The sequence below is a fragment of the Pecten maximus genome, chromosome 2, assembly GCF_902652985.1.
Source record: "Pecten maximus chromosome 2, xPecMax1.1, whole genome shotgun sequence".
Taxonomy (NCBI): Eukaryota; Metazoa; Mollusca; class Bivalvia; order Pectinida; family Pectinidae; genus Pecten; species Pecten maximus.
Genome location: NC_047016.1, coordinates 10,133,216 through 10,157,544, shown reverse-complemented (window position 1 = coordinate 10,157,544; position 24,329 = coordinate 10,133,216). Strand labels below are relative to the sequence as shown.

The 24,329-nt window shown below is 35.5% G+C and overlaps 2 protein-coding genes across 3 annotated transcripts in view; one reads left to right on the top strand and one right to left on the bottom strand.

Moving 5' to 3' along the window:
- LOC117316926 (neurogenic locus notch homolog protein 1-like) overlaps nt 1-16,797 on the bottom strand; it is a 93,684-nt gene extending 76,887 nt beyond the window's left edge. For both annotated transcript variants that reach the window (XM_033871705.1, XM_033871712.1), the window contains exons 1-2: nt 16,580-16,797; nt 6,764-6,842 (exon numbers count right to left, since the gene is read on the bottom strand). In XM_033871705.1, coding sequence (XP_033727596.1) covers nt 6,764-6,842; nt 16,580-16,631 — 131 coding nt within the window. In that variant the 5' untranslated portion in view covers nt 16,632-16,797. The remainder of the gene's footprint in view (nt 1-6,763; nt 6,843-16,579) is intronic.
- Nucleotides 16,798-17,424: 627 nt separating this feature from the next.
- Nucleotides 17,425-24,329, top strand: part of LOC117316920 (U3 small nucleolar ribonucleoprotein protein IMP3-like) — a 73,345-nt gene continuing 66,440 nt past the window's right edge. Inside the window, exons 1-2 of the mRNA XM_033871697.1 lie at nt 17,425-18,219; nt 21,131-21,238. Of these exons, the coding sequence (XP_033727588.1) occupies nt 18,083-18,219; nt 21,131-21,238 (245 nt within the window). The 5' untranslated portion in view covers nt 17,425-18,082. The remainder of the gene's footprint in view (nt 18,220-21,130; nt 21,239-24,329) is intronic.

The window sequence follows — 24,329 nt, the reverse complement described above, 5'->3', positions numbered from 1 at the left end:
CCAATGGATTCGGTCATTGCCTAAAGCTAGGTCCCCAACATTTTTATTTACCAATTGATCTAACCATCCATTGCCTGGTTCCCAGCATTCTCATTTACCAAATTGCAATGGATCTGGCCATTGTCTAGGTCCACAACATTCTCATTTACCAATGGATCTGGCCATTGTCTAGGTCCACAACATTCTCATTTACCAATGGATCTGGCCATTGTCTAGGTCCCAAACATTCTCATTTACCAATGGATCTGGCCATTGTCTAGGTCCACAACATTCTCATTTACCAATGGATCTGGCCATTGTCTAGGTCCCAAACATTCTCATTTACCAATGGATCTGGCCATTGTCTAGGTCCCAAACATTCTCATTTACCAATGGATCTGGCCATTGTCTAGGTCCACAACATTCTCATTTACCAATGGATCTGGCCATTGTCTAGGTCCCAAACATTCTCATTTACCAATGGATCTGGCCATTGTCTAGGTCCACAACATTCTCATTTACCAATGGATCTGGCCATTGTCTAGGTCCCAAACATTCTCATTTACCAATGGATCTGGCCATTGCCAATAGTAGGTCTTCAGCATTCTTATTTTTCGATGGAACACACCATCTTCTTGCATTGGTCCCCAGCATTTTCATTCTGGCCAATTGCCTAGGTCCCCAGTATAGTGATAATTTTCTTCATATGTGCTCCAGGAAAGATAAATTTAAGATAATAAAAAAAAGTCCATTTACTGTTTCTTTAACCTCTTTGGATTCCTGACATTTTCATGTGTACGGTATATTTGTTTCTATCTGTTCACTTTCTTTAACAAACAAAAAAAAAGAAAAGAAAGAAAGAAAAAGAAGCAAGAAATCATCATTTTACAATTCCATTATATCATAAAACTATTATATATTTTTTTACTAGCAATGAAAATAAGGATATGTAATTATGACAATGTGAATGATACAATGTATCTACAGTGCATTCCGCTTAATCGGGTTGCCTATTTGCGGGGACTTTTTACCCGATTAACCGACTTACCCGATAAGCCGAAATGCACGTCGCCATCTTGGATTTGGTCCGTAATGGTAGTCAGACTTGGGTCGATTTTGGATGAAAATATTTGCGTTATTATTGTTAATAAACGGTGTTTTTGTTTGTGCTTTTACTGATGTCAGATTACTATTACTAATTGTATAAAAATGTGTGTATTAAAATAACAAAACCTTAATGATTTTCTTATTCGCGGCACAGTACCATCGTAGCACCTCAAATCGGGGGGTCATACATCCCTGTTTCATCCGTGTGTTCCTAATTTGACATACGATCTAAGGACTCGCCGACAATTACATCTAAAATCATTTATGTTTATCATAGAGACATTCTTATGTTCGCTTTGAAGTTTAAAATATTCCATATTATTTCCAAAGCACAGAGATCGGAGAAACCGAGTTTATTTAGGTCGTTTCCTGTGGTATAAATTTATACGAACTTGACACTGGCAGTCACTGATAAAACAACACGAAATCCAATGTAATGTTTTTATTAACCAGTTCTAATCCTAACCTGAATAGGAATTATGAGCTAACGTCGGGCGTCTGTCCTTTTACTGCTCGCTACTGATTTTTAACTCACCTGTGTATCGGTGTCGTCACATTTCCCCGTGGCGAACCCCTCACTTTGGATTCGCCACATACAGTAAGCGGTGATATCAATCGATCTGTAGCAATATCAGACCCAGGTAAAAACCTATTGTTTTGGTTTTTGCTTCGAAGATTTTACATCCCAGACGTAAAAGTTTAATTGTCTAGTCCATTAATTATGCTTTTAAAACCCCATTACGTTTTGCCTGCTGCTGACTCTAAAAATAACATTTAATTTTACCCACAATTCTTAGTCGACTTCCTGTTGGGGAAAAACCACACGAGGCAGAATCAACAACAACACAGTTCTGAACATGACAAAACCCCGACATAACATTACCGTTTAAGGTAATATTTAACTGTTTTTTGACATTTGAACCATCAAAATTACACTATTTGTTGATAAATGTCTAAAACTTAAAGAAATACGCGATGACTTTCGTGAAAATCGGAGCATTTCTATTTTTTGTCCCGATTGTTCTATTCGAATAACCGAAAAATACGACTTTTCCAACCCAATTAAACGAATTTTTTTAACATGATTTAAGAGAAAATGGTTTTGGTTTTTGAAATTTTACCCAATTAAACGAAATACCCGATTAAGCGTTACCCGATTAAGTGGAATGCACTGTATTTAGATTTTGTCTTCAAAGAAAAAAATACTGTGATTTATTCTTTTTATACAATGTTTTTTTTTAAATCTTCATAAATCCTTAATGAAAATATCACATATTAAGATAAAATCTATTTTCAAGCAAAAAAATAGAGATTACATTCAGATTTAAGATTCCTTTTTTATTTCAAACTCATGAACACACATTCAACGTGCTAATCTTCCAGTGAGGAGTGAAATTCAATCTGGCGACAATACAAAGGAATAGAGATGGATAATAAGTCACGTGATGTGTGTCGTGATGTGTGTCGTGATGTGTGTCGGTTGAAGTGGCAACCCCTATTCGTGTCATGGCATTTCCACCCACAATACCTGTACACAGATCCCTATAGCTACTAACTACACAATAGTAGACCGACAGATGGTATCATTGTATAGGGCCCTATCTAACACCTGTCTGTCGGGTCACGGGTCAGGACTGGTCACACATATGTACTGTACAGCATACCCCACTAGGTACAGCTGGTTGTAGAGCCACAAGTGGCAAGACAAATCTACTGCCAGCACATGTCTCACTTTAGGTCTAATGGGGCCGTGTTTTAAAGCAGAATTTAAAGAATTTCAGAAAACTACCTAACTGGGCTACTTAAAACCTGTACAGGTGTGTTGGTCTAGACCAATGGCATTCATTTAACAGATGAAAACATCTATCAATATCTTCAATTTAATTGAATTAAAGAGATATAGACAAAATGTAACTGAAAAGATTGCACATCAATCAGTGCATATTAGTGTATAGTTTTAGCTTTTACGTTTCCTTTTCAAAACAAAAATGTTTTTTTTTTTTTTTTAACTTGAAATGCATGGTAGCTGAATACTCCAGCACACAGTAATAAAAATCTATAATTTATTAAAGCTAATCACAACCTGTAATTGACATCCACGGGTCAAATTTGTGTATGTTAGATTACATGTAGGTTGTGTACAGTGATGATGTCCAGGTTATGTAAAACTATTGAATTTAAAAGTTATTGACACATGCACAATAGTCATATTTTATTTGAAGACAATATTCCAGCGAAACTATACCAATACAAATAGACATTTATTTATGCAGTTTTTGAAATTAAAAAAAACAACATTAGCAAGCTGTATAGATAATTACACTGATGTTACTTTATTCCTCTAGAACTACTTAAAATTCAATGTACAATTTTAAAATCTTTTTATTAAATCTCTGAATTCATTTTGAGATTTTAGCTTTTACATACAATAACTTTCAACATATTGCTTTTAATTTAAGATTTTATGAATAGTGTACATGTACTTGTTAAATATTGTGTATTTGGCTTTGAGCATGGTATGTAGGATTACAATACAACAGTACGACTTTAAATACATTTGACTCCAGGATTTGTAAATCGTGTCACTAAATTGAATTCTTACAAATGCATACTCAGACAAAATAGGACTGATATACCTCAATCAGCCGATTATGTCAAGAGTATGAACCACTTTACAACTGGGAATTGATATATAATGCACCACAATTATTACAAACAAATGTCACTATAAATATCTTACTATAAACATTGTCTGTTCTAGATCTGATTCGTATCGGAAATCAAGGCTATCTTAAGATTGCAGATATCATGACGTCGGCACGGACAACAATGACTTGCATGCAGGTTACATGTATGGCTGTAGGGCTACTTCTATTTAAGATTATTTACGACTACACTATTTAAATAAATAATTCAAAAATCGGTGATTATTTATCAAGCTTTGCATGATCAACCATGCCACATAAACGGTTTGCGTAATTGTGATGTTTAGTGTCTTTCTGCCATTTTTTATTATAGCAAGTCTAGATCTGAAATCTACCGAATTGTAGCTTGCCTGACACGAGATATTGTGATTATACAACAAAGACGTAACTTCCCAATAACAAAATACAACCAGACTCTTAACTTGAACGAGGAGATTTAAATTACTCTAAACAAAGATTAGATAAAGTTAATATTATTTGTTTAAATGTGTAGACTTATTTCTTACAGGATAACATATATTGTGCTTTCCAAAATCCCTCTGAACAAAAGCATTACACAACGTTAAACAGACAGACTTCTCCTTACAAGTGGGTAATAAGTCTGACCTAAAATAAAACTTTACTTTAAATGACTTTTTTTTTTATCTCTGTTTATCATTATGGTCCAGGACTCCATTTTATCAACTCGAAACAATCAAGGTGCTTCCAGTCAAATTTCATGATCTTCACAGCTGCGTTAGTGATAATACATTATATTTTTTTTACTTAATTGTTTTATAATCAGTTCCATATGGCCATATACATAAAGGAAACTGCCTACAGGACTTGTCAGAAGTGCACCATCCAGGACAGATTAGAAATAATGTTTACTACACAGGCCACATTTTATTTTCTGTTAACTACGGTCACTAAAACTTTCCTAATACCTGCATCTTCCTAAATTATACTAAATTTGAAGTTAAGTTTAATCTTTAGCTACCCACAAAAACTCTGACCTAAAAGGTGTTTTCCCAATGATGGACAAGTGTTTCCCCAATGATGGATAAGATTTTTCCCAATGACCGACAGAGATTTCCTAATGACCAACCAAGTTTTCCAAATGACTGACAAGAGTTTTCCCAATGACTGACGAGAGTTTTCCCAATGACTGACGAGAGTTTTCCCAATGACTGACATGAGTTTTCACAATGACTGACGAGAGTTTTCCCACTGACCGACAAAGAGTTTTCCCACTGACTGACGAGAGTTTTCCCACTGACCGACAAAGAGTTTTCCCAATGACTGACGAGAGTTTTCCCACTGACCGACAAAGAGTTTTCCCACTGACTGACAAGTGTTTTCCGACTGACTGATAAAGAGTTTTCCCCACTGACAAAGAGTTTTCCCACTGACAGACAAAGAGTTTTCCCACTGACTGACAAGTGTTTTCCGACTGACTGATAAAGAGTTTTCCCCACTGACAAAGAGTTTTCCCACTGACTGACGAGAGTTTTCCCACTGACAGACAAAGAGTTTTCCCACTGACTGACATGAGTTTTCCCACTGACTGACATGAGTTTTCCCACTGACAGACAAAGAGTTTTCCCACTGACAGACAAAGAGTTTTCCCACTGACTGACGAGAGTTTTCCCACTGACTGACGAGAGTTTTCCCACTGACCGACAAAGAGTTTTCCCACTGACTGACATGAGTTTTCCCACTGACTGACGAGAGTTTTCCCACTGACTGACGAGAGTTTTCCCACTGACCGACAAAGAGTTTTCCCACTGACTGACATGAGTTTTTCCACTGACTGACGAGAGTTTTCCCACTGACTGACGAGAGTTTTCCCACTGACTGACGAGAGTTTTCCCACTGACTGACGAGAGTTTTCCCAATGACTGACGAGTTTTCCCACTGACTGACATGAGTTTTCCCACTGACTGACGAGAGTTTTCCCACTGACTGACATGAGTTTTCCCACTGACTGACGAGAGTTTTCCCACTGACCGACAAAGAGTTTTCCCACTGACTGACGAGAGTTTTCCCACTGACTGACATGAGTTTTCCCACTGACTGAGGTGAGTTTTCCCACTGACTGACATGAGTTTTCCCACTGACTGACATGAGTTTTCCCACTGACCGACAGAGAGTTTTCCCACTGACTGACAGAGAGTTTTCCCACTGACTGACATGAGTTTTCACACTGACCGACAGAGAGTTTTCCCACTGACTGACATGAGTTTTCCCACTGACTGACATGAGTTTTCCCACTGACTGACGAGAGTTTTCCCACTGACCGACAAAGAGTTTTCCCACTGACTGACATGAGTTTTCCCACTGACCGACAAAGAGTTTTCCCACTGACTGACATGAGTTTTCCCACTGACTGACATGAGTTTTCCCACTGACTGACGAGAGTTTTCCCACTGACCGACAAAGAGTTTTCCCACTGACCGACAAAGAGTTTTCCCACTGACTGACGAGAGTTTTCCCACTGACTGACGAGAGTTTTCCCACTGACTGACATGAGTTTTCCCACTGACCGACAAAGAGTTTTCCCACTGACTGACATGAGTTTTCCCACTGACTGACGAGAGTTTTCCCACTGACCGACAAAGAGTTTTCCCACTGACCGACATGAGTTTTCACAATGATGACAAGAGTTTTCACAATTAATGGACAACAATTAATTACCAAACTAGTAGATATTCATAAAGTAAAGGATCTTCTATAGGAGTTGACCTAGGCAGATAGCAATGCATGAAGCCAGTTGAATTGGCCTTTAATGTATATCAACATGATTCATGTAAAGACCTTATAAGGAAAAGACACATTTTGTTGGAAAATTCTATGAATTGGTGTACTTGCACCAAACAGATCTCTATTTAAACCATGGATACCTCTATAACATCATGTTTACTACAGCTCTAATAAAAAAATAAGGACAAACGACTAGTGGTGATTTGTTGACAGTTGTGTGGGTTACTTACCTGCATAAGGACTGTCCATAGTAGATTGTGGTACATACTGCACCATTCCAACAGGGGTCGGGGTCACATGACGGAAATGCTGTGGAAAGTAAGATCAAGAAGTTAAAATCACAATCACATAACAGAAGTTCAGACTCAACTTCATCAGAATTCATCAGTACTTAAAATTCCATAAGGATGGAATTCATGATTCAATGAAATTCAGGGCTTTTTCTCACTGGCTTGGGAAGGGGCCTTTTTGTCTCATTTTGGGAAGAAAATTGATGAATTGGGAAAGATTTTTTCAGGAGTAAACAGCAAATTTTGGGAATTTGACTTAAATATGAAATAGTTTCAATTGGGAATGGGGCCGATTAACTGCCCCAAAAAGCCCTCAGATAAAGCCCTGAAATTGTACCTTTATATTTTAGAAGCCAACAGGTACTTCAATCGCATGTAAAATCTTACAATTGCTGGTGATATGACTGGGATACTGTTATGAAGGGGGAGCAACCAAGGGCAATGATTCCGTAAAAAGAGGATCGAGGGCCTTCAGAAGAGTGATGTGAACAACATTTATATATTGTCATTCCAAGAGGTATTTATGCACAATTTAGCATTTGTATGTGAAAGATATGCCTTGGACAATATAAAGGACTGCATGCAGACTGACAAAGTGACAAAAACAATCATATGGGAGTTGGAGTATGAGTGCAAGTACTGATATTTTTGTTTTACATCTTTGTATTTATAGTGTAGATGTTGTATGAGTTATTTGTATTGGAATTTACACGTAAAATCACTTATTAGCACCTACATTATACATCATTGTACCACAATTCGTCTTTTCCCAATTTTTGGGCCCTGCCACTTTCAAGGACTACCATAATTATCTTGTAATTATAAGCTCAGAGGGCCAACACAAACTTTGACACTTGGTAGGGGTGGGCCTATTTGATTTCTAGAATGAAGAATTAGCATTTGTTAGCATTCAAAATTAGTATTCTACCGAAATGCAATAAGTATGGATGGGCTTATTACCAGACATGGCTTATCAGTTATTACTAGGCATGATCATGAGCTTTTTGTTGAATACAACTACGACACTTAAAAATAACGAAAAAAAAATCTGTATTATGTCAAATCAAATTTGTGACAATTACAAAAATTTTACTCAACTATTTCGGAAAGCCTCATACAAGTTTACCAAGTTTGAAAGTATAAAAGTTCTGTAAGTCACTGCTTATAACTTTAAGACCTCCCCCGCTCTTCCTCACAAACAAAATACAAAAGTCTCGTTTACCATGGCATAATGTACAGCCATTTTCAGGAAGCGTGGGAAAGTCTACAAGAAGCCCAGGCGAACAACAAATCATCAACAGGCTTGTTTATAATTTAACATAGAAATGTAGCCATGATAATTTTAGGGATTACTATGCCATACATAACGACTGGAGACTGGTAGAGTGAAGCTGGTATCTCTAAATTAGCCCCATCACCTGTGGAGCTGGATTCTTTAATATAACACTACATGTGTACATGTTGACGTACACAAAACCTGTTTCAGTGTAAAACTATGGGGTAATTATATGATACTGGCACAGTTAATGAGAGGCATCTAGTTTTGTGTGCTCTGGACATTGACTTATCAGCTTAGGATGAGTAACACAATCGACTTATACTAATCATAACCACTCTTACAAAATGTACTGTTGTATATCTTTATTACATCAAATCTGCAATGAAATGTCAAATGAAGCATATGATACACTTCTGAAAGACACTGGCCATTGTACAGTATTCAAAATGCAGATAGAAGCTTTTCAATATAATACCTTGCCTGCCTTTGCCTTGTTGTGGCAAAATATTTCAGTTCTTATAATACATCCTTTAAAAACAGAATGACAACATTTGACACCCAGTCTACATTGTATATCCCCACTGATGGCATATAGCACCCTCCCCTTTTCTGTGGCTAAACTTTTTATCCAATCATGATCATACTTGTGATGCATTAGATAAATTAAAACACAGTTGAGATATTTCTCTGTTTTAACAAATAAAATTACCATGGCCATCCCAAAGAACACCACTCAGAAAATGTTTTCCTCACACACAAACTTAACAATTTTTACCTGAATTGCTGCTTTACCTGTTGATTAAAGATGTTCTGTGACCTAACTTTTCATATTTAACCAAGATATTTTGTCTCTGAACGCAGAAAACTGATTTTGTGTCTGAACTTATAACCAGCAAACTGATTTTATCAGAGCATTTTCTACTTTGTTTCTAAACTTCACCAATAATGATACATGCCGGGCCAATGCTCTTAAACTTCACCAATATTGATACATGCCAGGCCAATGCTCTTAAACTTTACCAATTGATACATTTTGATTTTTAAAGTTTAAAATCAGTTTGAATCACACTGGTTTGATAATTAACATTTTGTGATAGAATGAATCAATAAAGCTGACAGTGTTAGTTAATATCAAGCTATCCAGTTTTCTGAATATTTCTGTGATGTCCTCTCTGGTATTAGATCTTTCAGTTGTGACATTTAAGGAAGTGCAGACATTTTAGTCAAATTAATTATATATATATAGCTATCTTGCTTGCAAAAAGCACACCTGACAAAAGGCACTTGACTTGAAGCAAAACCTATGTACATGTCCTGCATATGCATCACCTAGCCCTGAAGACGTTCATTTGACAAATCACTTACCCGATTGCATGAAGATAATATGTCTCGGTTATCATTCAAATTCAAATGTTGAACACAGAGTGAAATAAATGAATCGAGGACACTCGAACTATACTACTACAGTCTATTCGTGCATTTTGAATGGTTTCTACCAAGGTAGATAACAGCCAAGGCAGATAACTATGTCACTGCAGTGCTTGTTTAGGAAAAAGTATGTACCGTATGTCACTGTAGTGCTTGTTTAGGAAGAAGTAAAAACGTGTGTAACTAATTATCTATGGTTTTGACACAGAATTATACATCTGGATTAATATATATATAAGTTCAACACACAGGAACTCATCATTGGAATAAAATCAAGCAGTAGGCCTTGGATTTTATGATACATTTGTTTTTTTCAACATGCATATGGGTGAATTCATAAATTTGTGTAATTTATAATTTATGTTTATTGAGAACCTCTGCAATATATATATGCTATTATCACATACTGGGATTGTTTTTATATCGTTATTTCAACATACCGAGATGCATACGCAGGGCTTTTTCTGAGGGTGTTTTGGGGCCGTAAATGGGCCCCATTCCCAATTGAAATTATTTCATATTTAAGCAAGATTCCCAAAATTTGCAGTTTACTCCTGAAAAAATCTTTCCCAATTAACCAATTTTCTTCCCAAAATGAGGCAAAAAGGCCCTTTCCCAAATCAGTAAGAAAAAGCCCTGATACGGTATATGAAAAAAAGTTTTAATTTATCATAATATAGATAGGTTGCCTTGCACTTATAATGATACACTTTTGGTTTGGTTAAATTTGTTATGTTTAACGTCCCATTAACCAGGGTCATTTAAGGATGTGCCTGGTGTGGGGGTGTAGGAAAGCCGGAGTTGTCCAGAGAAAAATCACCAGCCCACAGTCCCAGGCAACTGCCCATCGTGGGTTTCGAACTCACATCCCAGAGGTGGAGGCCAGAGCTAGCTATAAATACTTAACCACTCGCCCACCGTAATGATACACAATGAAACTAAATTTTTTTAAATTTTGGTATGAAAGCCAGACATTAACTATGAAGTGCTTTAGTCTGTAATCCAATGGTTGTTGGTCCATGTCTCTTGGGTACCGTAACGTCTGGTTAAAACCTTACACGCTTTGAGATCTAGACCTAACAATAATACCAGTCAGATATTTCAAATGAGCAATAGTACATTTGAGACATCTTCGAGACATTTATATGTAATCTAATAATTTCATAATTAACATACAGCGTTCTTTGTAAATTGCACTTTTTAAGACGATGTCCAAACTCCCATCAAGATCAAAGCCTAAACAAGCCATGAAAAGCTAACTATTAATAAATCAATGTGTTACTTCTATAAAATTAGATGAAAACAGGAACAGAACTTCTCTATAGGTGTTGGTTGGGCACTGGGATCTCTGCATCCACAATTAAATGTTATAGCTCAATGATGAATGTCTCGTAAACGTGTCGCAGCTCAAACGTTCAGACAACATCAAATGGAAAGTCAATAACACTGAAAGCGATCTGTCACAATAAAGATGAAGAATTGTGAAAAAAAAAGAAAAAATTGAAACAATTAAAAAAATGAATAAAAAGTGGAAAAATTTCATTATAAAACAGTGATACTGCACTAGAAATAAGAATGACACAATGTAATGCATGTGAGTGTCCTATCGAAGTTAACGCGCGCCCCATACAACCCAATATGTTAGGACTGGCAGCGATACAGGAAGTCAAGATGAGGATCTGCTACCCCTAAACCATTACAAATGTGCGCCTAGTGTGACCCGATATTGATATGCTGGTCAGGACGCGGCTTTATCCCCCAATGACTCTACCTCACATTGCATCCAGTGCATTGTATTTTACATTGCATGCATTGTCTTTACCATATCCCAGCAATGGAATGACTCAGAGCAATTCTACAGAGCTATGCTGGGGTTCACCAAGCTCACCAAGACTGAATTATGTCATACAAGGGATACAAATCAAATGTGGTCGAAGATGGGGAATGACCCAGATATGTGACACACTGACCTACATTTCTTTCCATGAGTATCTATATATAGCTAGAAGAATTCATAAGACAGAGAAATAAAGCATTAGATATACTGATCTGATGTGTGGCATAAATGTAAAATTGTACAAAATATGACAACTACGATATTGGAAGTCATGTAAAAAGGTTCTTTGCTATATATGTATACGTAGGTACCGTGAAGTTGACACAAATACATACTAACATAGACTATTGATAACCCATACTTCACTTGTATAATTCCATTAAACTAGAAAATGTCTGTAAGGCCAAGGAAAAAAAATGTTGTGTTTCCCCTTTCGTCTCTCAAAAAATTAGGGTAGGTAGGTAGGGATTTTTTTTTTTTTTTTTTATCTTTTTTTTTTTAAATAAATAATCAAATGTTCATATTTGAATATTTATATATGCTGTATATATCATTTCAATATCATTATATTTCAGTGTTTGATCATTCTTCTACCTAACTTCATTTTGAAATGCAATGTATTGGGAGATGAAAATGATATTAAAAGTATATCAAACTTTATTTGCAGTGTTTGTTATCTCTTTTCAGATAATCTCAAATAGGACCATCATATTAATAGTCAGAACAGTAAAACCATGTCATTATAAACGCAGTTTATTGAGAGTTTCCACTCTTCGATTTTTTTCCGTATGGACGATAACATTGAGGCTGTTCATGTTCGAGACATTCTAGACACACGGGCAGAACAGTTTTATATTGTTTCTTTAATTCCTGATCAACCTCCCCATCACAACCACCACAATAGTAGCACAAATCGAGTCGTCCAAGAGATGCACTGTAAAATGGTACTTCGATGGGATTAGCGCAGGTGAGGGTCATTCTAACCAATGCTTTGCCATGAAGACCGTCGCCAACAGACAGCCCAGGTCCAACCTCAAAGGTAGTCGACTGTCCAACCTCCCTCCCCAATATGACACAATCACCTTTTACAATTTTTTCGTGATATCTATAAAATATATCTCCACATAGCGTTGTATGCGGCAGTGATGTCATAATTCGCTTTTCGTCCATGTGTTTACATTTTTTTATCGTCAGTGCCAAAACAGACGACGGCGTGCAAAAAGCCGCCATGTTTTTTGAACATCGAGGTCATCAATACGCTTTAAAACCAGTGCCCGTCATATACAAGCGTTTATAAGACTTGGGTGTGTATAATAATAAAACGGAAAACGGGCTAAATTTACGAAAATTTCCGGATTTTCAGTATTTCAAACAAAAAAAAATTAGGGTCGGTGGCCTAAAATTAGGGTCGGTCGGGAAAGGGGAAACACAACATTTTTTTTTCTAGGCCTAAGAAATAAATGCCTCCGCTGCCACTGGATACCCCGAAACCTCAGCAGTTCCTTAGATTAGCTAGTTACATTGCATCAGGACAGGACAGGACAGATGGGTAACACTATTTCATGGCAGAGACGTAAAAACATTTGAAATTCAAGTCAAAGTATAAAATCTTTAGTTGTCAAGCAAACTGTCCATGTAATTACAGTTATATGTAGGTGTGCAGGTCAAACAACATGTTAATGATTCTCCAAATAAAAACAGTCCAAACGCATACAAGTTTTTGCACAATCTCCAGGACTTTTTTTGCAGGATTTGGGGCCAAATATGGGCCACATTCCTAGGATTTGGGGCCAAATATGGGCCACATTCCTAATGACAAACTTGGAAGCTCTATTTCTTTTCCAAATCCAAGCATTAAACTTCCCAAAATATTAATACAACATTGAATTTGCCAAAAATTCATGATGGTGTACCATATCATCTCCATGTACAACTTGTTGAAAGTCAGTCATGAGTTCAAATGGTTGTACAACTGCTTCAGCAATGTACTCGTGTGTATAGAAGCTTAATTATGACTACAATCAAACATCTTCATGCTTTCTTACTTTACCCAATTTTCGATTTTGTCAAACTTTCTCCCCAAAGCCAGGAGCATTCTTAACAGGAAATATATTTGCTGTTACTTTATAGACTCTGGATATATATTGGAGTCCTTGACTCCCGCTTTTCCAGTGGGACTCAATTTAATTTTGAGTACACATACCTCTCTCCTATGGGACTCACTAAAATTTGGAAACAATGTCCTAGAGTAGACTCGCTTGAAAAAATCTACAAAAATTACTGACTTTTTACATGAAATCAGAATGTTTGATTCAATTATATATTTCAACTCATTCATGTAAATGACATCATGTTGTTCAAACCATTTTTCACTTTTCTGAGAGAATGAAATCTCTTCAATTTTGTTCATGTCATACAGGCTGGGGAAATATGAAATTTACTTCTATAATCAGTGTATGAAATTACATATGAAAATTCCTTAGACAATATGTCTACAGAATATTCAAATCCCATAGCCCAAGTCATTTTTCGATAGACCAATTTTTAAAAACATTGTTGAAAGTAGCATAACTGTCACACATATGCTTGCATCATCCAGTAATAACACACTGTTATGGGTAAAATAAACTCTATTGTAAGCTCTGATTTCATATGATCAGTTGTCAGAAAATAATGGAATGTTGTTTTCATGAATTGTAATGTATGTCAGGGCTCAAACTTTTCATAGCCAATGGGGCCAACACTTTGAAATTTTACATAGACCGACCAGGTTTTCTATAGCCTCGGACTATCGGACCACCTTTACTTTCGAACACTGTATAATGATTCACTCTTTAATTGAATATTCTGCTAATTGTTTCTGAATTGCCAAATCAGTCATATAATGATTTTGATATTTGTCAGTAGTTTCCTCTTAATTGAAAGTTTCTTTGAACATACAAATTTATATATTTTGCAAATTATCAAACTGACAAGAGATCTGAAAAATATATCTGAGATTGTCAGTTTGTCAAGTACATGAACCTTGTGCGACGTATGATTAAAAGTCTTATTCCCTATATACATAAAAATAAATGACATCTTTGATGTTATGAACACATCTGATATGTTGATCTTTCAGCCATGAGATATTTAAACCAATCTTTACATATTTTAATATTTCCTTGGATTCTAATCTTTCTATCAAATAATTTGAGAACATTTTTCTTTCTTCCTCTTACACAAATTTCACAATTCAGCAATTATTTGAAAAATAAATATGCAATTCACGATTCTATATATGCATATAAAAATATTCTTTGCTCATTACTCAAGCATATATACAAAAACAAGAGTCTTTAGTCCCTTCAGACTTGTTAATACCAAATAACAGTCAGGTAGTTCTGACCTCTAAAAACTTGAAAACAGTCAAGCCTTGTTGTAAAACTATAAGAAGTTGACTCCAAGTGGGTAGATCATGTAACATGATATTTTTATTCATAAATCAAATTGATTGTAGTCTATTGTAGGTAAGTTGTTGGACTAAATATGATCGACTCATTGTTATCCATACTCCAACACTGTAGTACAATCAACTGCCTTTGTTGTGAAGCACTCAGTTCATTTTGTGAGTTATTGAACTGCTTACTACCTTATATTTATTGATAATGAACTTCCAGTATCTTGTAAACAGATCACAACTAACACCTCAAGAATTTTATTTAACGTTATCCTTATTAATGAAAAATACATATCATTGTCTGAAAAAGATCTCTAATTCTAATTCCCACTTTTACAAACATTTTAAATTTCTTTAAAACTGACCAAAGACAAAGTGACTTCAACATAACAATTAACTTTTGTAAAAACTGGATGGATATATATGGTAAGATATCTGACAACTTATTATTAAACCAAGGTTATATACATATATATGTTCAATACAATAAATGGAATTTTCATTTCTAACTAAGGATAAAGCAGATAACTACCTAGCTACATGATACAAGTTAAACAGGTAATTAAGGTCTCCAGATGTATCTGATGTTTTTGATGCTTAAAACATACATTTAGAAAAATACAGATTACTAATTGTCACAAATTGAGTCAATACAAGAGAGTGATTTAGTTTATAAATTGTTCTTGGTTTTTGAAAAAACTAATTAAATTTTCAACATATGTTTCTATACAGTAGACATTAAATAAATGGATCAATTATCATTTTTCTGTGAACCAGCAACCAATTCTCGTAAGTAGTATACAAGATCATGAGCAGAGTAAAATTTCAGTAATGTACACCAAATATTTAATTTTAGAAGTTGACTCATACATTTCACTTCAAAGGAGAATCCAAATTTCTGGAGTCAATTCATCAGCTTAGTAGATGCATGGCTGATATATTACAACTGTTTTCAGGCTGCCATGGAAACATATTTTTCCAATTAGCAAATTATGAGTATGTTCATGTCCAACATTACTAGTCTATAAACACTTACAAAATTCCAGAACCATGCATTAATGTTCTCAGTTGAAATATCTAGAAAAATACCTTTTATGAGTAAAACAAAAAAGTCTTAATACTGAAATATAAACATTTCAGTCTTGACATGCTTCAAAATATATATGATTAAAAAATCTTGCAAAGGTTATCAAAATTTAATAACTATCTGTAATGGAAGAGATTTAAACAAAAATATAAATTTTTTTTTTTTTATAAAATTCAATTTGGAACTCTTGTTTTATTTATTTATTTAATTTTTCAATGTAACAAGTATATTTGTTTCAAATGTATAGACCTACTTTGATAAACATCATGCATGGCTTAAACAATGTATAGATCTAGTCCATTTATACACAAAATAATTACTTGTTATGGGCCAAGAATTTTTTGTGGGAAAGATAGGCAAAACGCATACGTATGTTTTGCATGAAGATATTGTCTTTTGCAACCCAAACAAAGAAAACACGCGGCAACCTCAAAAAGCTGTAGGGTCTTTCGCCGTCTTATCCATGCTGTGCTGCAGTGATGTGTTGTTATGCGAGTTTTCTAAACTTTGATGCGATGTGTGTATTGGGGTTGCGAAGTTTTTGTATGTTCGCAGAAATATGTAATTATATTTAAAACAATATCAGCCAACACTACAAGTATAACATGCTACAGATACGAGACTTGGGGATCGTGTCAACAGGTGCAAACGTTAAAATGATGGGACGATCACAACACGAGTTTTACCTCCGATGGCCTGTAAAACCATGCAAAGCACTAATGCCAAGTGCCCCTGCATAACTCCAGGGATTGAAGATTCCAAAAAACACAAACTTCACATGTGTAACATTACACAATAAATCCACTGTGGTCAAAAAGCGTATATAAATCCCGGTAATTCCACTATTGTTAATTCCATATCCGATTCGAATTCACCCTAAAACCTTTCCGACCCTAATACACTCTATGCAAAACTTTTCGCTCGTGTCACCGTTCAATGAATAACACCGTCCCACTTTATCCTTCCGCACTTGCGTGGGTACGCTGCTTAAATTCCTTCACAGATAAATCGTTTCTTATACTCTTTTGAATAGCGAAAACACAAAAAATATCGTTACTATGGTGTATAACAATCATATTTGTATCCTACCGATTTCCTGAGCGTACAAATCACTGAATCATCAAGGGACTATTTCGTGTAATGCTCTTTGCGGAGGTAGACGGGCAGCTGCACTTTGTTGACATAAATCACAGTTTGAAGTGCAGGTTCGCGCGAGCTAGCGTAAGACAGTCACGCTTGGATGCTGACAAGATTCGGCACACGTCTTCCTTCCGACACACTTCGCAGGCCTATTGGAGGTGTGGCGTAATATATTTCTGCTAATTGGAGACATGACGCTGCTCCAAAAAACTAACGGGTCTTTTTAACCACATGCTATCACAAGTACAACATGTTACCGTTAGGCTTATACAGTATAACGGTACTGTACTGCCCTGGAATGACACTGATTCGGAATTATACCATATACTCGAGATATATGCATTATAACGGTCTTATCGAAAGGCATGGCGGATTCAAATTTCAAAAAATAATAAATATATAGTTTTGAAGTGTTACAATTTATAGCGAGAAATAGATCAATATCAAACAAAAGGTTGAACCAGCGAGATGAATATCATAATTTATTGAGTCCATGTAGGTAGTTCATAGTATAATATTGTAGATTGAAGATAGTTGTTACCAGAGACGTATATAAATATGTGATATACGTCTCTGTTGTTACCAAAAACCAGATGAATTCAGTACTGTATTTTATCTATAATATACATGTATACGTCAATTGTACTGAATCATATGGATACCTTTTTATTTGTTCAGTAGTTCTGATATAAATAATTATCATTTTTGTCATTAATGTGCTGGTGGCAGACAACTAGAACTAGAATCTAGTAGACGAACTGTGACCCAATAGGTGAACGATACATATTGACTTTAATTGGATAATGTTTATTAATTGATTGAATAAAAACGCTTCACATATCTAAAGAAAGAAAAGTAGCACAATTATTTCAATCGGGATAAACGTCAAGTATTCCTAAACTATCGCCAGCGTGTTGGCCAGAGAACAGTCAAAGTGAAAGTAAAAGTAGACCGGATTAGGGAACTTCCCATTCCGCTAGATGGCGTAAGAGCGCATACTTCCGGTATTATTTCCACGTGTTGTAAACATTTCGACAAATTTCACCAAAATGGTCCGTAAATTGAAGTTTCACGAAAAGAAACTGTTGAAGAAGGTTGATTTTATATCATGGGAGATTGACAACAACTTACATGAACTGAAGGTGATGAAGAAATACTATATACAACGCCGCGAGGACTACACAAAGTATGTTTACACAAAACTGATCATGACAGCTCGACAAACTCTAGTTCTTGTTATGTTATACGATTGTTATACGATATTTATAGGGGCGAAGTAAGGTGGTGGTGGGGGGGGGGGGGGGGGGGGGGGGGGCTTGATGTATCTTAAGATTTTTTAAAAACAGATTTGTCAATGTATCTGTTATAATTTTTTATTATGTCATGAAACGTCCCTAAAAGACAATACACATCATCAGTTTCAATAAATCACTCATTCTATTAAGATTTTTGTAACAAATATGTAATCCTATTTCACCAAATTTAATGAAAGAGGATAACACAGCGAGAATCTTATGATGGATGCAGCTGTGTAACCCCTTAACTTCCAAAGGTGATCAAATTTTCAAAGCTCGGATTTTGATCATATTAAACAGATACATTACATATAAAATACATGTTTAATGGTGCAATGTCATTACCTCTTTTTCATGAATCTGTAACAGAGCGCAGGATTAATTAAATTTAAATCACTGCCTCCGCTCCAATAAATATAAAATATGGAACATTAATATTTACCAGCATAAATATTTAGTTTAGCAATTACAACTCAGTAAATAAATAGCTTACCCAGTGGTACTGGGGATTTACTTAAGCCATCGGTGATGTAACCCGCCTCTCTCTCTATATATATGTATGTATCAATGTTACCTCTACGAGGAGAAGATAAGAAGTGAATAGAAAAGAATCAAGAAACGAAGAAAACATTAACGTGGGAAATGTCACGCAATGCGACAGGTGTCAGAGGTCAGTCTGTCACTGGTCAAACAGGTATACAATAACTTTCACACTTACGTCACACTCACATACATTCCAATCAAAGTGAAAGTAACTCACGAGACTTGGCGACGGCGATCGCGGATGAGGAGCACGGATTACGGATTTAAATCAGCATCAACATTATATGTAAAGTAATACTAATTAGACTCAATTTATTTCAACTGATTCTTATGAATATAAAGAATAAAATAAACTAACAAATCTAACAGGGTGCCACAAATCCATCTTTAAATCCACTTAAATAGCAATCAAAGACACAAAATCATGATTATTTACATTTCCAGGCTTTATTCTGGTAAAAACTCGATTGGAAAATGGCGGCCCGGTAAATATAAAAATTGGAATATGTTAGAGCTGTCATCATTAGAAACGATATCGATATATTGTCGATTCTCATCTTCGGATACAATATCAATTATTTTTTCAGAGAATTGACACAAAGGTAGACAACTGTAGTAAAAACTGTATATTATGATGAAATGGTTATTTTACTGGATATATCCGTCTTGCTACTTTGTCCATTCTCACTAGTCGAGAGCAGCCATATGCATTTTGCCTACAATTGTATTATGTAATACACAAAACAATCACTCCAGATCTGGATTTCAAAAAAAAAAGAAACCTTTGGCTTTACTGCTGTAAAACATGATTCAAGCTGGCAATCAAAGGTCAACAACGAATGAAAATGATCTTGCAAACATTTAAAATAATTACATAACAAAAAAACGGGAAGGTTTAATATTGTAAATTCCGTATTCTGGTTTGATTTTAAACATTATTCCTCTTTAGTCAGGGTCTCAAAAACACATTTAAATACCAATGAAAGAAGCATGGCGGAAGAAAATGTCTAACTTTTGCAGTCTGCATCATTAGTTCAAGTAAACTTGATAACAGATGGTACAGGTGCATTGCAACATTGGCAGTATGTTAATTTGTCAAAAACTACAATTAGAAAGCTTATTTATTGAATGGTAAACTTTATTGGACATTTTCTTCTCAACACCACCAAAGTTTCAATATATATCAATACTCGACACTCACATCAATGACAGCTCTTGAATATGTAAAGAAAAAACAAAATTAATACTATTTTCTTTATTCTTTCTACTTGTTCCTCTTCATTCAAACATACCATATTTTTAACAGCCAATGCTGCCATGTTCAAATTATGTAACTTAAAGTGATACAATGATGTAGTATTATTAACTTGGTGTGAATTAGTGATTTGACTGTTTAAATGGGATATATAAAATCTAAACTTTAAATACACACCGTTGTCATCAAGGTTAGACGTATAAATACTGATATTATTGTCTCTTTCTGCTCTGAAATCAGACAGAACTTGGGCAATGCAAATAGGGTTCGGTTGCTAAAGGTCAGTTAGTGTCAGAACCAAAAAACAGCTAGCTGAAGTAATGATATCCAAATTATTGCAAGAGCTTCAGTTGTTGATGTGTTGCATTTGTAGCTGAACTGGATAGAAAGGATCTGATTATCCATGAAATTCACTTTTAATCTCTTTTGCGGTAGTAAGTCACAAGTCAGATTCACTCCCTATACAAAAATTTTAGTGACTCATACATTCGTTAGCATTTAGCCAATAGTAAGGTACAACAAATTTCTTGAGGGTTTTTCTTTCAGTATGCCTGGCTTTTGCAAGGTCTTGAGAAGATAGCCATTTTTGAAAATAGACTTACAACAATGACAGGAGAATTACTGATATGCAGCAGTAAAAAATTATGATAATCTGTGCAGGAAAGACATTTCTTGTTATTAATATAGTATTTTTATAACTGAATAATAACTGAAGATGAAAGAATGAGAATAATTGAATGATTTTCTCCTGTACTTTTTATCCATATGATGTTATTATTAGACACTTGGTAAGTATCTTTTTCTGTAATGAATTTTCCCTTTCTTGATTGTGACATTCCCACTTCCCTGTCATGTACATTGTATTTCCATTACAGATGTTAACCATTGACTGACAATTTCACATAAAGATTGAAGTTTATTGTTGCTATTATGATGTCATTTAGAAATAGTTAACTTCCATTTAAGATAATTGATAATGTTTTTTTTTGTGTTTTTAAATTTAGGTATAACAAGATGTCTCGAGAGATTCGGGAGCTTGCTAGAAAGATCAAAGAACTTGATGTCAAAGATCCATTCAGGGCTGAAGCTACTTCCCAACTTTTGGAAAAACTGTAAGTTCCATGTGTATGTTCTCATTTTTATATTAAAAGAATTGACCAACTTTATCAAATGATTATTATTAGCCATGTTTTTATTGGTGTTATATGCCTGTCTTGGACACAGGCATTGTTAGGTTGTGACATTGTTTGCTTGACTGTCTGTCTGTCTGACTGTGTACAAAATTGCTTGTCACAACTTTACCTGGCTTATTTGAAGATGAATTTTGTTAATATTAAAAACCTAAAATATCTTGGATAAATTTTGTTTCCTTTACCTCATAGATAAATTACAATGACATTCTAAATCAAATTTGTTCATTTGAACAGAAAACCATCTGACTAAATGTCAAAGGCATCAACTTAAAGTCAAAGAGGTAAAAGATATGTTTTCCGCTTATGGCAGATATATTGTTATGAAATTCTGTACCAGAGTTTTCCAGATTTTAACTGGAAACAACCATATTATATCTGACTGAAGACTGACACCAGGTATAAGTGCAATGCTTTAGATATGCAAATTTATGTAACTAGGTCAAAATTCAAGGTCATTCACTACTAATGATACATACAAAGAGACTATTAATTATGTCATACTTGCCCCTTGTTCACTTTTTTGTACATGTAGGATCATTATGATCAGAATCTCCTAACCAAATTTCCAAAGGTGTGCTCCACCAATGGTATACAATAAATGCAGTTTATTAGTTGGTAGTAGGTTATTATTAATTTTATATATACATATTATTGGTTTTTCTCTGGGTAATCCTGCTTTCCTCCACCTTCAACACCTCCAAAACCTGACATGTTCTTAAATGACCCAAACTGTTAATACAACATTAAACAAAATCAACTGTTTAAGTAAAATAAGCCGTTTAATATGGCTGTGGTACTGAGGCTGTATGTATATAATGTATGATATGGCTGTGGTACTCAGGCTGTATGTATAATATGGCTGTGGTACTCAGGCTGTATGTATATAATGTATGATATGGCTGTGGTACTGAGGCTGTATGTATAATGTATGATATGGCTGTGGTACTGAGGCTGTATGTATAATGTATGATATGGCTGTGGTACTGAGGCTGTATGTATGATATGGCTGTGGTACTGAGGCTGTATGTATGATATGGCTGTGGTACTGAGGCTGTATGTATAATGTATGATATGGCTGTGGTACTGAGGCTGTATGTATAATGTATGATATGGCTGTGGTACTGAGGCTGTATGTATGATATGGCTGTGGTACTGAGGCTGTATGTATGATATGGCTGTGGTACTGAGGCTGTATGTATAATGTATGATATGGCTGTGGTACTGAGGCTGTATGTATAATGTATGATATGGCTGTGGTACTGAGGCTGTATGTATGATATGGCTGTGGTACTGAGGCTGTATGTATGATATGGCTGTGGTACTGAGACTGTATGTATGATATGGCTGTGGTACTGAGTAGGACTGGGACGATACACCGATGCATCGGTGAATCGCGGTACACTTCAATATGATACAAGTATCGATCCAAAGAAGCAAATTACGATACGGTATCGATCCGCTATATTTTTGTGAAAAACAAAAAGCATTGCTTCATATTATCATTTGAAATCCATTAAACAAAGCTTTTAAAGTAAAATGATTGTAAACAAACACCGAGAGATCGAAAATTCTGAAAGTGAAAGTACTTGCGAGTCTCGTTTCCGGGAATGGGGCACTATGTTAGGAAGCGTTTGATTGGTCGTTTCACGATGACTGTTTCATGGTTAGCCAATCAAATAGAAGATTACAAAACCATTGCTAGACTAAATGTGTTTATAAATGGACGACTGGGATGAGTTAGTTACGTCGCAAGGCATAAAATCGTCCGTGTTGAAGACGTTCGGTCAGCCTGTTTATAAAAACAAAGATGGCAGTGGCATCAGGAAGACTGACAAACCAAAAACCATATGCAAGGCAGTTCTGAATCTGTGACAATATAGAGCTCCATGTATTACATCATGTATTACATTTTAGTTAATGTTTTATTCTTCAAGTCCAGATATGTTGAAATTTTCTTTTATTCTACTAGTCAAGATGCAATGCATTTTTATGTTTCCTCAGTTCACTAGTCAATTCATGCAATACTCAAATGATTGAGCCTATGGTAAGAGGTTGAAAGTACTGTTTAAAATGGTTTTGTTACTTGTCGAACTTTGTGTTTAACAAATAAATAAAATTTGATTTGTTGTTGTTTATTGCTTTGACAATACCATAAATAAAGTATCGTGATACGTATCGGATCGTAGGTGAGGTATCGTGATACGTATCGGATCGTGCAATCACTGTATCGTCCCAGCCCTAGTACTGAGGCTGTATGTATGATATGGCTGTGGTACTAAGGCTGTATGTATAATATGGCTGTGGTACTGAGGCTGTTTGTATATAATGTATGATATGGCTGTGGTACTAAGGCTGTATGTATGATATGGCTGTGGTACTGAGGCTGTATGTATAATATGGCTGTGGTACTGAGGCTGTATGTATAATGTATGATATGGCTGTGGTACTGAGGCTGTATGTATAATGTATAATATGGCTGTGGTACTGAGGCTGTATGTATGATATGGCTGTGGTACTGAGGCTGTATGTATAATGTATGATATGGCTGTGGTACTGAGGCTGTATGTATATAATGTATGATATGGCTGTGGTACTGAGGCTGTATGTATATAATGTATGATATGGCTGTGGTACTGAGGCTGTATGTATAATATGGCTGTGGTACTGAGGCTGTATGTATAATGTATGATATGGCTGTGGTACTGAGGCTGTATGTATGATACGACAGTGGCACTGAGGCGGTATGTATGATATGACAGTGGTACTAAGGCTGTATGTATGATATGGCTGTGGTACTGAGGCTGTATGTATAATATGGCTGTGGTACTGAGGCTGTATGTATAATGTATGATATGGCTGTGGTACTGAGGCTGTATGTATGATATGACAGTGGTACTGAGGCTGTATGTATAATATGGCTGTGGTACTGAGGCTGTATGTATGATATGGCTGTGGTACTGAAGCTGTATGTATAATATGGCTGTGGTACTGAGGCTGTATGTATGATATG